Raw genomic sequence first — 16,026 nt, forward strand, 5'->3', positions numbered from 1 at the left:
CTAGAGGTATAGACTTGAGAAGAATTTATTGTATAGCTCTGGAAATTTGCAACCTATATAAAAAGTATGATTGGACAGAGTAATTTTAACTAAAAGCTTAGTTAAGCTACTAACTTTAAAACCAAATAACTCAAAAAGCTATAAATGTGATGTTGACATTTTATATTTTTGTCTCTTCCTTGTGTTGAGCTATTTCTTTACTTCTATTCTTCTGCATCTTATTTGCCCTAAAGCACTTCTGCACAACATTGAATTGGTGACAGGCTCTTTTGTAGATGTTTTACATTTGTCCTACCTGGATTATTGGCATATGCTTATTGAATTGATGTGTTTTCTTGAGAAAATATAGAAAATGGAATAAAATTCACGTACAGGATATATTAATTTATTTTTGCTGCATTTGGCTTGCTTGTAGGAAAAAGTTTATATTTTGTTTAATGTTGATAAAAATGCTGTCAGTTCTATAGTGAGTTTGTAGCAATGCATGACAATTTATCACAGGAGGGCACCCATAAAGCCTCTGCTCTTTTTGTAAAGTGGATGAATTCAGTCATGAGCTGAATGAATGTGATGAATCAGCCTAATGTACTTCATTAGATGCTTTTCTGTTGGTGGAATCTTCTTCTGAAAGAAACAATTTTTCTGAAGTACACCATTAGAAAAGAACTGTATGCTGGAGACCTTTTTTGTTATCTGAGAGATCTATCCAACAACTTCCCACATTTTTCTTCCCACTCTATTTTAATTATTCTAATTGACACCTACATGCCTTCTCATTGTTCACTTGAATGAAAAGAATCACAGACCTCATCATTAATCAGAGCAGTGTGTAAGAACACAATTCTGAAAAAGACACTTAACATCTCCTGTCAGCAATGCTTTCCTTTCTACCATGAAGTGACATTTCCCTTCACATAATCCATGTGTTTTGTCGATGGCAGTCACAAGGTTCCTTGTGAAGATACCTGGAGATTTCCAACAGCTTCAACACATGACTAGGTTAAAATTGTGTAGTTAACAACTGGATTGTTACTAATTATGCCACTGATTTCACTGGTGCAGGTTTTTTACACCCAGTCTTCTATTCACAGCTTTCCCTTTTCCGTATCTTTCTAAATTTCTCCTGTTGAGTACTCTATTTCTCTCCGAGTTACAGTCTGATTTTATTTCCTAGCCTCTCTGGAATCTTCTAATTACAGATCTTTGATACTACTAAATACTTTTTCTCATAGAGGGATCCAGTATGCCTGTTCAGCTAACACTGTGGATCTCATTGTTCCCCTTTACTCCCTGGCTGTAACGCTTGTCTCTTTTCTTCCTTCAGAAAAGGAATTTCAGATTGCAATTGAGAGGTGTCATTCTAAGTGATTTGTCTGGCACTACTTGGCTACATGTTGCATCCTTAAGGAATTCAGGGCAGAGTGCAAGGAGGGATAGAGGGTAGAGGTTAAAGGAAATGTGGAGTGGGAAAGTAAGGTGCTATGTTGTGGGTATGAATATAAATTCTAAAGAGTAGAGCTAATGGCATAACTGGTAGCAGTGGAACAGTCAGCTAATAACACAGGTGTTAAAACACCTTTTTTAAAGCTTGTCACAATGCATAACTCTTTTAGAAATTATATTCACGTGCAGACATCTAATAGCATTGTTGTATTTTCACTTTTAACAGACATGATAAAGTCATTGCTGTCTTCATACCAGGACTACAATGTAACTAATTGCTTGTTTTCTTTAAGAATTGGCTGAGATTACCTTAATTGAAGAGAAGATTGAAGAGACAGAGTCATGGGCCAGGCCTCTGGTCTACCTTTGGCAGACAAAAGTACCCAGTTTCAATGCTGAGAAGGAATACAACGCAGCTTGTGCAAAAAAGGAACCACACTGTGCCATTTGCACACTCTTCATGCCATATGAGGTAATCAAGATCCTAACAGTTCCATCTCCAGGTGGGGTAACGGGTATTTTGAGTAAGTTGGAATTAAGTTAATCTTATGCATTTGATTTGGATGAGAAATAAATAAACTCACTATTGTTAAGATTAGAACCAATACTCTGGTTCATATGTGTTTACCCTTGGTAGCCCTCACTGGGGTTTATTTAGGGTTGGTGTTAATGTATGTGTGCTTCACAATTTTTGAGGTGGCAAATCCACACAGGTTTGTTTCTTTTATCTATTTCCTTATGTGCATCTTCAAATGCATTTCATCAGAGTTTCTTCTATCATAGAATCATGGCTCATCGAGTCCAACCATTATGTAACTCTGACAAGCCTGGCACTATACCTTATCTCTTAGCACCACATTTGTGTGCCTTTTAAACACCTCCAGGGATGATGATTTACCTCCCTCCCTAGGGAGCCTATTCCAGTGTTTGAGAACAGTTTCAGAGAAGAAGGTTATTCTAATACCCAACTGAAACTTCTGATGTAACTGGAGACCATTTCCTCTTGTTCTGTCCCTTGTTACTAGAGAGGAGAGACCAATATCCACCTTGCTACAACCTCTTTTCAGTTGTAGAAGACAGGTCTCCCCTCAGCCTCCTTTTCTCCAGACTAAACAATCCCAGTTCCATCAACTCCTTTGCCCTTCTCTGGACCTGTTCCAGCAACTCACTGTCTTCCTTGATGTGAGAACAGTATTCAAAGTGTGACCTTAGTGGTGCTGAGTACAGGATGGCAGTCACTTCACTGTGCCTGCCTGTTGTAGTATTCCTGATACAGGCCGGGATGTGTTTGGCATTCTAGGCCACCTGAGCACACTGAGCACACTCTTATTCATCTGTCTGTCCATCAGCACCCATTCAGGTCTTTCTCTTCTGGGCAGCTTTCCAGCCACACAGCCCCAAGCCTGTAGCATTGCATGTGCTTGTTATGACTGAAGTACAGTACCCAGCACTTGGCCTTGTCAAACCTCTTACAATTGTCCATGGCCTACCAATGCAGCCTGTCCAGGTCCCTCTGTAAAGCCTTTGTGCACTGAAGGAGATCAGCACTCCCTCCTAGCTTAACATCATCTGTAAACTTAAAGAAGTTGGACTCAATCCCCTATCCAGATAACTGATGAAAACATTAGAGAGAACTAGCCACAGTACTAGGCCTTGTGGAACACCACTAGTGACTGGCTGCCAACTGGATTTAAATTCTTTCACTACAACACTTTGGATCCAGCCACGCAGCCAGCTTTTCACTCAGTGGAGTGTCCAGTCATCCCAGCCATGAGCAACCAGGAGGATGCTGTGGAAGACAACGTCAAAGGGTTTACTAAAGTCCAAATAAACAATGTCCGTGGCCCTTTCCTTATCCACTAAGCGGGTCACATAGTTGTGCTAAAACATGCAGAGTGATTTTGTCATAGAAGTAGATCAGGTCATGATCTCCTTGTCATGATCAGGAGAGCAAGACCTGCCCTTCATGAACACATGCTGACTGGGCTTGACTATTTGGTCACTCTGCAAATACTGCATAAAAGCCCACAAGATGACCCGCTCTGTGACCTTTGCTGACACCGAGGTCTGTTGCTCCCCAGGTCCTTCTTCTGGCCCTCCTTTTAGATGGGTGTCCTGTTTGCCAATCTCTAATCAGCTGAGACCTCCCCACTTCATCAAAACTGCTGATAAATGATGGAAAGGATGGTGAACACTTCTGCCAGCTTCCCCTCATTACTCTTAGGTGTATGCCATCTGTCCACATAGACCTCTGTATAAGTGATACAGCAGGTCAGTAACCATCTTCTCTTGTATTATGGGGGATGTGTTCTGCTCCCCATCCATGTCTCCCAGCTCAGGGGACTGGCTATCCAGTGAACAACTGGTCCTACTACTAGGAGCTGAGGCAAAGAAGGTATTGATTACTTCATATTTCAACTCATCCTTGACTACTAAAAGAATTGGATGCACTGAAAGTGCATAAAAAAACTGATTAAGATTCTACCTAGTCCTTGTTTTGTTTCTAATGTATTTATAGAAACACTTCTTGTTCACTTTAACAGCTGAAGCCAAATTGGTTTTCAATTGGACGTTAAACCTCATAGTTTTTTTCTTTCATGCTCTTGTGACAATCATGTAGTCCTCCCAGGTGTACTGTCCCTTTTTCCAACGATCACATACTCTCTTCTTTTTGCCCTGAGTTGCAACCAAACCTCTCTTTTCAGCCAGGTGGGCTTTGTTCCCTACTGACTTATCTTCCAGCACATGGGGATAGCCTGTTCTTATGCCCTTAAGACTTCCCTTTTGAGCAATGTCTGGCCTTCATGGACTCCTGGGCCCTTCAAGACTGCCTCCCAATGGATCCTGTCAACTAGTCTTGTAAATAGGCTAAATTCTGCCTTCTGAAGTCCAAGGTGACAGTTCTGATGACCCCTCTCTGTACTTCTCCAGCAGCTGAGAACTCCATCGTCATGGTCGCTATGCCCAAGGTGGCCCCCACACATCCATTCTAGTATCTGTTTTAACACTGCCTTGTGGAACTCCTATGTAAGATGTCAGCTAGAAATGCTATCTGGAATCCCCTCAGCCTGGAAACTAGGAAGAAAATGTCTCTTGCACTGGACCCAGTTAAAGGGCTCAAGGGACGCAGAGGTGCAGTATCACTGAACACTGCTGAAATAACACTAGTCTGCAACCTGAGTGCTATTCTAGTTTCTGCAGTTATTTGAGCAATCAAGGAACTACAGAATGACTGTGATAAATAACTTGAAGTAGTTAATTTTCTCATAAAACTGTTACACTCTTAGTGCAAGAGCTGGAAGGAGAGAAACCATTTCATCATTGTCAGAAGGGAAGAGTAAGTAACATTCTCCTTTTTGTTTTTCTGAAACATAAACTTTGTTCATTTTCCAGACAGACAGACATGATGAAGAAAGTCCTGTTTTCAGGGAAACAAACTCAGCAGAAACATTGGTGGCTGAAAATGAAAAGACTAAACCTCTTATTCCTGAGATGTGTTTTATTTATAGTGAAGAAAACACTGAAAACTATCCATCAAATGCCTTTATTGAAGAAGATGGAACAAGTCTTCTTATTTCCTGTGCGAAGTGTTGTGTACGAGTTCATGCAAGTAAATAATCTAATTGTTCAGTTACTTCAAATACTTCTTGATTGATAAATGGTGTTTAACTGGGCTTCTGGTTTATCTTTTAAAATATTTGAAGACTGTTTCTGTGTGTAATGCTTCACTCACTGGCTAATTTTTTTAGAATATGTTAAACTTTGTATACAACTATTTTGAAAACAGTGAAGAATTAACTTTTCCTCAGACTTGTAGTAACTGCACACTTCTGATTCTTCCTTTGATTCTGAGCTATTAAATTCCTCTTTTTACCTCTCATACTTTATGTTACTGTGTGATGTTAGTACATCCTTATTAGCTAGTCAGAGTGAAATCCTGCTGGATATGGGAACTTGTGAATGTTGCTATAGAGTTTAGGTGTCCTTCATTTTGCATTCTTTTTTTTTTTTTTAAAATTTTAAGAGTGACTGACGAATGCATACATTTTCTCCAGTATCTTCTGCAAGCAGTAGTACCTGAGTAGCTAACTCTGTAAAAAACTCCGTGTGGAATTCTTATATGGAAGTGTGATATAATTGCATGGAATAAATTTCATTAGTTCAAATTGTACATTTCTACTGCAGGGAGAATTTTGTAATTTGGTATTGAACTAACAGAAGATAAAAAAATTCCTTCACTTTTTTTTTTAATGGGTTTTGTTTGTTTTAATTTGGTGGGGGTTTTTTGTTAGTTTATTTGAATTTTAGGGTTTTTTTTTTTAGTTTTGGGAAGTGTCTGTGCATCTAATTTATATATTTAATAGACTAAGAAATTAGCAGTAAACCTAAGTTGAAAAAGTCTCCTGGTCACAGGAGATCTGTTTTACTAGTATTCATATATCTATATATGAATTGAATTGTATAACATCACAAATAGAGAGGTCAAATATAATAATCAGTCCAACTCTCTTGCTCTAGGTTGCTATGGTGTTCCTTCTCATGAAATCCATGACGGGTGGTTGTGTTCTCGATGCAGAGAAGAAGCCTGGACAGCTGTAAGTTTCACGCAACACTTAGATGAAAGGGAAAAACAAACAACATATATCTGCACATGGAGTGTGTGTGTGTGTGTGTGTGTTTCCTACACACACACACGTGCACACTTGTTGGGGAATGATTAGGTTTCAGTGTAAAATACAGCATTTTGACAGACAAACATGGATTAGTTTTATAAACTCACAAAAAAAGAATGGCTAATGCAGTATAATGGTGTGCAAAACATTGCTCAAGGGAACAAAGTGCCTAAGATAGGGAAAAAAAAAGAGATTTTCTGTAGATATTTTTGATATTTGGTATGCATACGTCAGCAGGTAGTGAATAGAGACAAGGAAAGAGAATAACAAATTACAGTCAAGAATGAGGTTGTTCTTTTACAGCATTTAAGGTTTACTGTGCTGTTTAAGGAGTGCTGTTTAGGAGCTTCACTTGTGAAGCTCCTAAATGCCTGTTATTTTATTTTAATGAAAAGAAAAAATAATTTTATACAGCAAGGAACAAAAGGAATAAACTGACAACTGATTGGTAGTTCGCAGAATACCTGAACATATACTAATTAAAACAAAACAGTTAAAAATGTTACATTTCACCAACCTGTCAGTTGTCCTGCTAAATTACCTAGTATTTGTTTTCCTTAAAACAGCTTGAGGAAATGTGATAATCAGTTTTGGTGGCAATATAGATTTCCTCCATTCAGTTGTTGAATTAAGGCAAGATATCTTAAGAATGAAAATCCTTAAATGATGCCATAAAAATTCTAGCAATATTGAAATAGAAATGAGAATTCAGTCTTTTGGAAAATACAGTATCCTCTCTTGAGGAGTCATTTCTTGCACTTATGAAAGTCGCCTACATGAAAGTTAGAATTAGAGCTTTATCAGACTGAAAGCAACAGTAAACACATTGAGTTTTATTTTGTACACTGCCAACATTTTAAGATTACTTAATTGAGTACTGAGAGTTAAGGAAACAAAACAGGAGTTTGTATTTTTAATCTACCTATTAACTAAGCTGGGGAAAACAAAAGAAATAGTGTGACTCAGAAATGGTCATTACAAAAGTGTGGTTCATATATATCATTTAGGTTTTTGTTCTCTCAGCAAGTTGCTGTTGAAATACTTACTTGAACAATTTCTAACTCTGCAGAGGATTCACGTTTTAGGAGGAAAGATGAACTTACTAGGAAAATCCAATTTTCATCTTTCACTGATAAACAGAAAGCCTTGTTACAGCTTCCTTATCAGACAATTATGAGTTTTAGGATCTCCTGAACTATCTATGTCTGTGTGACTACTATTCTGGAGTGAGGGGAATGTCAAGGGGAAAATGCTAAACCTTTTCTAGCAAGTGACAGGCTGCCATTAACTCAGAATCTAATTTACTGTTAAACAAACTGGGTTAGAAAGCCCCTGTACTCTATCAGAAAGTTTCCTTAATTGCTTTTCAGAGGAGATACATGTGCAAGTATGGGTATTCTTACCTGTGAAATACCATGTATGACAGCAGTAGGATCAAATCAGATGTTTTTGTTGTAAGCACTGGAAAAAAAATAGCACTTTGGCTTAGAATCTGGTGTGGACTGCAGTATAGCAGTAACGTGCCTGAGCAGAAATTTGGAGAAAGGCTTTGTCTTTTGACTGTCATGCATTTTTAAAAACCCAAAGTCACTGCAAACCAGCAAAAGTCAGGGTTCTTTTTATGCTTTGCTAATGCTGTGTTTAGAAAGGATTCTGATATTTTCAGGAGCTTTAAGTTATTTTATTAATGTTCTTGAAGTGCAGAGGACACACAGATAACACAGTGGTAGGTAAAAATTAAGTACAAAAGTATTGAGACAACTCGTTTACAGGATTACAGGATCACAGGATATTAGGGGTTGGAAGGGACCCATTTGTGCAGCATTGCATCTCCTGCGATGTGGCACCTGGAGCCATTTGGATCAGTGTCATACTCACACGTGGGCAGAGGAGAGAGCTGAGGTAATCACAGGATATCAGGGGTTGTAAGGCATCCAAGGAAATCATCAAGTCTAACACCCCTTCCAGAGAAGGACCATACAAACTAGCACAGATCACAGAGGAACACATCCAGACAGGCCTTGAAAGTCTCCAGAGAAGGAAACTCCACATCCTCTCTGGGGACCCTGTTCCAGTGTTCTGTGACCGCTACAGTGAAGAAGTTCCCTCTTGTGAGAACCTCTTGTGCTGCAGCTTACGCCCATTGCTCCTTGTCCTATCACAGCAAGCAAGTGAGCAGAGCCTGTCCCCACCATCCTGACCAGTCCTCAGATGTTTATAAATATTTATTAAATCCCCTCTCAGTCTTCTCTTCTCCAGACTAAAAAACCCCCAGGTCCCTCAGCCTCTCCTCATAAGCCATACCCTGCAGTCCCCTAATCATCCTCATAGCCCTCTGCTGGACCTTCTCCAGCAGATCCCTGACCCTCTTAAACTGGGGAACCCAAAACTGAACACAGTACTCAAGATAAGGTTTCACCAGGCAGAGTAGACGGGGAGGAGAACCTCCCTTGATCTGCTGGATACACTCTTCTTAATACACAGGATCCCATTGGCCTTCTTGGCCACAAGAGCACATTGCTGTCCCATGGATAGTTTGTTATCCACTTGGACTTCCACAGGGCTGCTCTCCAGCAGATCTCCTCCCAGCCTGTTCTGATACAGTTTTTTATTCCTCCCCAGATGCAGGACTCTGCACTTATCCTTGTTGAACCTCATTTGGTTCCTCTGTGCCTAGCTCTCCAATCTGTCCAAGTCTCACTGGATGGCTGCCCAGCCTTCAGCTGTATCAGCCAAGCCTCCTAGTTTGGTGTCATCAGCAAAATGACACCTCGTCAGTGTCATTGATCCCTAAGCCAGTCTGCACTGACCAGTGGGGAGCATTCCCTCCTCCAGGCTTCCCCTCCTTCATCCAGGGTCTAGAGTGAACAGGAGAGTTCAGCCTTAGGTGTAAAGACTGAAGCAAAGAAGACGTTCAGCAAATCTGCCTTCTCTGCATCCTCAGCTCCTCTTTCACTATGGGTCAACAAAAGGAGAATTGAGTATTATAGAAAGAGGAAAATGTTGGGGGGATTAAAGCTTGACTTGACTGTGATTTTTCTTTGACAAACTTTTAAAGAAAAGAACCACACACAGAAAGACAGTGTTAATTTAAGGAGAATTATGGATTTTACTAAATGAATTGAGTTTTATTCTGTTATGATGCATTTAAGTTTCTGAAAGCAAGGAAGATTGGAATTTAAGTGAAAGTACTTTTTGGCCAAATTATGTGAGAAGATGAGGTGAAGCAGTGGAAGAGATATCAAAACCATACAGAAAATAGCTGAATGGAAATTTTACTTGGAGAAGTTTTTCTGGACTTTTGCAGAAACATACACTGCAGGAACTGCAGAGATTTCTAGAATTCTATGTGTTATGTAACAAGAAGGTGATAGGAGTTAAGTAGAGTGCCAATTTTACCGTGTAGAAGAGTAGTCCACTTGGACAATTTAATCTAAGTTTTAGCTATTACATCATTAACTGAATTTCTCTGATTTTCAATGTGTATTGATTACTGTGCAGCTAAATCGTTAGTGCTCACAGCTTCGTCTTTCTAGAACTCTGATATGGTGATCTAAGTGAAATGAGCTTTTGCCCCAAGAGAGTTCTGTGTTCGGATAAGTTTGTGAAAGAAAATTCACGTTCTTATTGTCATTAGTTGTCCTTCAGTTGGGGAGTTTTACTGAAATTTTGAAGATCGACTAGACCTCCTTAGTATTAAATGTACTTAAACCCATGCTGTGTTAGCTTGTGTTTGTTATTGCGTGCTGTTCACATGTCATTGCGAACTGTTCATTGTCAGATGAAAGATGTAGGAGTGATAGATCGTAGGCACCTGCTACCCAAGTTAAATAGCAAAAATCCAACAATTTCAAGGATGTGAACTATTTGAGTCACTTTTTTAATAGTAGGGTCTCTGAAAACTCTTGAGATGCTGGAGTAATCTCCAAACTGTTGGGAATGACTGTAGTGATTAGAATACTGATCTCTGGGAGTTAGCCAAGTTTAGGTGAGGTGCTAGCAGACTAAAGTTTAATGTTGCTTTTTAAAAAGGCAGGAGGAAATGGATGACCCAAGGGGTTATGTGGCAGTCAACCTATCCTGGATTCCAAGAGGCTTACGCTTTACAAACAAATGAATAATGTTCATTTCTAAACAATACAGCAATTAAATAAGTACATATTGAAGAGTAAGGAAACCTTCCTTCCTTCCTTCCTTCCTTCCTTCCTTCCTTCCTTCCTTCCTTCCTTCCTTCCTTCCTTCCTTCCTTCCTTCCTTCCTTCCTTCCTTCCTTCCTTCCTTCCTTCCTTCCTTCCTTCCTTCCTTCCTTCCTTCCTTCCTTCCTTCCTTCCTTTCCTTTTTTTTTTTTTATGTGATACCTCATAAGAATAAGAAATAATCAAAAGACTTCATGCATCCTGACTTGCAGACGCTACTGATAGTGTTTTAAATTCTGATATTTAAGGGACAGGAGAGATATCATCTAAACCAGTAGTTGCCGGACATGTAGGAATATGGATTTGTTTTCAACCTCCAGTATCCAGTATTATGAGGAGAGGCTGAGGGAGCTGGGGTTGTTTAGCCTGGAGAAGAGGAGACTCAGGGGGGACCTCATTGCTGTCTACAACTACCTGAAGGGAGGTTGTGGCCAGGTGGGGGGTGGCCTCTTCTCCCAGGCAACCACCAATAGAAGAAGGGGACACAGTCTCAAGTTGTGCCGGGGGAAGTATAGACTGGATGTTAGGAGGAAGTTCTTCCCAGAGAGAGTGATTGGCATTGGAATGGGCTGCCCAGGGAGGTGGTGGAGTCACCATCCCTGGAGGTGTTCAGTAAAAGACTGGATGAGACACTTAGTGCCATGGTCTAGTTGACTGGCTAGGGCTGGGTGCTAGGTTGGACTGGATGATCTTGGAAGTCTCTTCCGACCTGGTTGACTCTATGATTTTGTGATTCTATCTGAAACTACCTGCCATCACTCTCATCAGGCTCATAAAATCAGTAAGAGAGGATAAAATTCTGTGCATCATCTGCAGGTTGCTTTTTTGTCCTTATGGAATGTATGTAGAAACCTGGACTGGTCTACTCTATGTCATTTAAGATGACTGCACAGAAGATGGAGGAGTATACTCTCCATGGAGCTACTAATATGTTAAACATAAGGAATATATCAAAGTCTCTTTCACAACTGTCAGGTGACTTTCAGGTAGTATTCAAGATACTATTATCCTCAGTTATTTTAATAATTTATTGAACCAAAAGGATTACAAAACATTCCTGATTGATTTCCTGCATTTTCAGCCCAAGCGCTAAGGACTTTGTGCATTTTCTAGGCTGATGTATGCTAATTCGGGTTAGGATTACTAAGTGGGTTTGGATCCAATTACTATTCTGGATTGGATCCTAGTATTTTTTAGGATGGTAGTAATGTTACTGTTTTGAAGAAAGGATTTAAAATAAATCATATTAAATTCAAGAGAGGCAGTTACAACACTGAAAAGTGGGGCTACCATCATGTAAGATAGCTATTGTTACCTAAGCAGCAGATGCTGCTACCAACTACACTCTAGTCTCCAAACAAAGTCATAAGTCATAAATTCTGTGGAACCTGAAACAGGATGTTTAAGCCTTGTACTGGAAGTAATGTGTGAAAAACACCTGGATCTTACATTTTAAGAGCCTACCTGAAGAACTGTGTTTTAACAATGAAGTGGTTCAAAAGAACACGAGCCTGAACGAGATGGAAGAGAACAAATTGGAAAAGAAACCAAGCAAAACCAACCAACAGACCAAGCTAAATTCTTTTAGCTGTTCTTGATATATCTCGATCATTCTATAAGAGAGGATTGAAAAGAACTAACTTTACTTGAGTCAGAGACAGGCAGAAAGGAAATAAGTAGCCCTCATAAGAGGAACGCAATCAAATCCCATTCTCTTACCTGGGGGACAGGATAACCTGTAGCAATGTTACACTGCATTAGCAGAAGTTTGTTAGTACCATGAAATTTTGCAGATTTTTGCTTCTGAAAACAGTGAACTACTGAGATAGATCTGTAGAGTTTGTAAAATGTATTCCATCGTAGTTAAAAAAAAAAAAGTTAGACAAAGATTTCACAGTATCACAGTATCACAGTATCACCAAGGTTGGAAGAGACCTCACAGATCATCAAGTCCAAGATTGAGTTGTTCCTTGAGACACAAAGATAATATAGGCACTGAGGTTTCTTTCATTTATGTTTCAGCTTTGCCTGTTTGAATGGGAGTATTCCTTGCAAAGCAATTTGACTGTAGTTCTCTGGAGAAAAAAAAAATAGTTTGACATGCAGCTTAAAAGTATTGATGTATTTTTGCTTGTATAGAACTTCATTGCTGACATCAGCATGATTGAGAATTGCAGATTTGGGTGCTATTCATCATCTTAAGATCATGTTTCTGTCACTTCTGAGACAATAACCTTAGAGTACCCAACCCGCTTTCACTTCAAAATAGTACAATACTTTTACCTAATCATAGCATTATACTTAAGAGTAGTAGAACTTTTTAAAGCAATCTGTACATCTACCAAAAAAGGATAACTTAATTGAAGTCTGTTTTTTTTCAGCTGTGCCAACCTGCAAATGAAAGTTTTATGCTTTGAATTATATATATATATTTCTTTTATGAATGAATCTGTTTGGAAATGTGTGCAAATTTTTCTATTTATGTTGTTATACGTGTGATATTTTAATTATATTTTAAATTGCTGTGTAGTACCATATGTCTGTCTGGAAATGGAGATGCAATTAAAGGAAATTACTTGCACTACTGTTTTTCTCTGTAGAGAATGTACAGTGAATGTATTTTACATTTTACATTTTGCTGGAGGAAAACTATGATATTGTTGCCATCACTGAAATGTGGTGGGATGGCTCACATGATTGGTGTGCTGTAATCAGTGGCTACAGACTCTTCAGGAGAGACAGACAAGGGAGAAAAGGTGGGGGAGTGGCTCTGTATATTAGGGATGCTCTGGATGTCATGGAGGTAGAAATCAAAGATGATCAAGTTGAGTCTTTATGGGTGAGACTTAAGGTGAAGACCAACAAGACTGATATCGTGGTTGGAGTCTGTTACAGACCACCCAACCAGGAAGAAGAGGTTGATTTATTACTCTTTAAGCAACTGGAGGCTGCCTCAAGATCACCTGCCCTTGTTCTGGTGGGCGACTTTAACCTGCCAGACATCTGCTGGGACTTAAACACTCCAGAGAAGAGGCACTCTAGAAGGTTTCTGCAGTGTGTGGAAGACAACTTCTTATCCCAGCTGTTACGTGAGCCTACCAGGGGGGCAGCCCTGCTTGACCTGCTGCTCACAAATAGAGAGGGGCTGGTTGGGGATGTGGTGGTTGGAGGCTGCCTGGGGTCCAGTGACCATGAAATTATAGAGTTTTCAATACATGGAGAAACCAGGAGGGGCATCAACAGAACCTCCACACTGGACTTCCAAAGGGCAGACTTCAGCCTATTTAAGGAACTAATTCAGAAAGTTCCTTGGGAAAAAGCCCTTGGAAACAAAGGGGTCCAGGAAGGTTGGACCTACTTCAAGAAAGAACTCCTGAAGGCACAGGAGCAGCTGTGCCATTGAGCCGGAAGACGACCCAACGAGGGAGGCAGCCAGGCTGGATGGGCAGGGAGCTGCTGAAGGAATTAAAGATTAAAAAGAGAGTGTATCACCTTTGGAAAAGAGGGGAGGTGTCCCAGGAAAAGTTCAAGGAAGTTGCTAGGTCTTGTAGACAAAAAATCAGAGAAGCAAAAGCCCATTTGGAGCTCAGGCTGGCCACGGCTGTGAAGGAAAATAAAAAGTGTTTCTTTAAATATATGAATGGCAAGAGAAGGGCCAAGGACAACCTCCAGTCCTTATTAGATAGAGAGGGGAACATAGTGACAAAGGATGAGGAAAAGGCAGAGGTGCTTAACACCTTCTTTGCCTCAATCTTCACTAGTGGGACAGGTTGTCTCCAGGACAGCTGGACTCCTGAAGCGGTGGATGGAGTCAGGGACCAGTATAGTCCCCCTCTAATCCATGAGGAAGCAGTAAGGGACCTGCTGCGTCATTTGGATCCTCACAAGTCCATGGGACCGGATGGGATCCACCCTAGGGTGCTGAGAGAGCTGGCAGCTGAGCTGGCCAAGCCACTCTCCATCATTTATCAACAGTCCTGGCTCACTGGAGAGGTCCCCGAAGACTGGCAGCTGGCCAATGTGGTACCCATACACAAGAAGGGCCATAAGGAGGAGCCAGAAAACTACAGAGCTGTCAGCCTGACCTCAGTGCCAGGCAAGGTCATGGAACAGGTCATCTTGAGTGCCATCACAAAGCACCTCCAGGATGGCCAAGGGATCAGGCCCAGCCAGCATGGGTTTAGGAAGGGCAGGTCCTGCCTGACCAACCTGATCTCCTTTTATGATCAGGTTACCTGCCTGGTGAATGTGGGGCAGGCTGTGGATGTAGTCTACCTGGACTTCAGCAAAGCCTTTGACACTGTCTGCCACAAGAAGCTCCTAGCCAAGCTGGCAGCTCATGGTTTGGACAGATTCACTCTGTGCTGAATCAAGAACTGGCTGGATGGCAGAGCCCAGAGAGTGGTGGTGAATGGTGCCACATCCAATTGGCAGCCAGTCACTAGTGGTGTTCCCCAAGGATCAGTGCTGGGCCCAGTCCTGTTCAATATCTTTATTGATGACCTGGATGAGGGGATTGAGTCCAGCATCAGTAAGTTTGCAGATGACACCAAGCTGGGAGCAGGTGTTGATCTGTTGGAAGGTAGGAGAGCCCTGCAGAGGGACCTGGCCAGGCTGGATGGGTGGGAGGAAGCCAATGGGAAGAGATTTAACAAGGCCAAGTGCAGGGTTCTGCACTTCAGCCACAACAACCCCAAGCAGCGCTATAGGCTGGGGACTGAGTGGCTGGAGAGCAGCAGGGAAGAAAGGGACCTGGGGGTACTGGTGGATAGTAGGCTGAAGATGAGGCAGCAGTGTGCCCAGGTGGCTAAGAGAGCCAATGGCAACCTGGCCTGTATCAGGAACAGTGTGGCCAGTAGGACAAGGGAGGTTATTCTTCCCCTGTACTCAGCACTTGTCAGGCCACACCTTGAGTACTTTGTCCAGTTCTGGGCCCCTCAATTCAAGAAAGATGTTAAGGTGCTGGAACATGTCCAGAGAAGGGCAACAAAGCTGATGAAGGGCTGCCCAGGGAGGTGGTGGAGGCACCGTCCCTGGAGGTGTTCAAGCAAAGCCTGGAAGAGACACTTGGTGCCATGGTCTAGTTGATTGGTTAGGGCTGGGTGCTAGGTTGGACTGGGTGATCTTGGAGGTCTTTTCCAACCTGGTTGATTCTAGCTAACATGGTTCATACTTCAAGTTTCTATATAAAAGAAATGAAAAAAATCATGTTAATCTCAATTCTTCTTCACAATAAGCATTCTAAAATCTGCAGCTATTGCAGAAATCTGGGACTTGACTCACTGTGGGAATTATATATCCTCTTGCCTTCAGAAAAGTGCACAAAATTAGGAGATTCAATGACAAGAAAATAATTCTTCCCTGAAACTCCGCTTTCATGAATGACTGCAGTTGTTTTAATTCCTATTTACAATGGTTGCTAGAAGGTATTTAGCTGTGAGAGATCTGTCTGAAAAACTCTCTTCTGAACAAGGCTTCAAATCCTGAGTGGAAGGTTGGTGGTAAACAAGGAGAAAGACATGTTTTGTGCATAAAATGGATGTTATGAGACATTGGCACAAACCATGGTTCAAAGTTCAGAATTAATTTCTTAGGCAGGAAAGTTACTTCTCATTTATCTGCTTAATTAAGTGACATTTTATTTTAATTTTTTCCCCCTAAAATGTTACCTTCTGTAACTCCTGGTATCTATGTCAACTGTATAGAAAATATGG

At 40.9% G+C, this 16,026-nt stretch overlaps 1 protein-coding gene across 1 annotated transcript in view; it reads left to right on the forward strand.

The window, feature by feature from the left end:
• KDM4C (lysine demethylase 4C) overlaps positions 1 to 16,026 on the forward strand; it is a 330,384-nt gene that overhangs the window by 195,424 nt on the left and 118,934 nt on the right. Inside the window, exons 13-15 of the mRNA XM_064176762.1 lie at positions 1,737 to 1,915; positions 4,837 to 5,053; positions 5,962 to 6,038. Coding sequence (XP_064032832.1) covers positions 1,737 to 1,915; positions 4,837 to 5,053; positions 5,962 to 6,038 — 473 coding nt within the window. The remainder of the gene's footprint in view (positions 1 to 1,736; positions 1,916 to 4,836; positions 5,054 to 5,961; positions 6,039 to 16,026) is intronic.

The sequence above is a fragment of the Pogoniulus pusillus genome, chromosome Z (genome assembly GCF_015220805.1).
Source record: "Pogoniulus pusillus isolate bPogPus1 chromosome Z, bPogPus1.pri, whole genome shotgun sequence".
NCBI classification, from domain to species: domain Eukaryota; kingdom Metazoa; phylum Chordata; class Aves; order Piciformes; family Lybiidae; genus Pogoniulus; species Pogoniulus pusillus.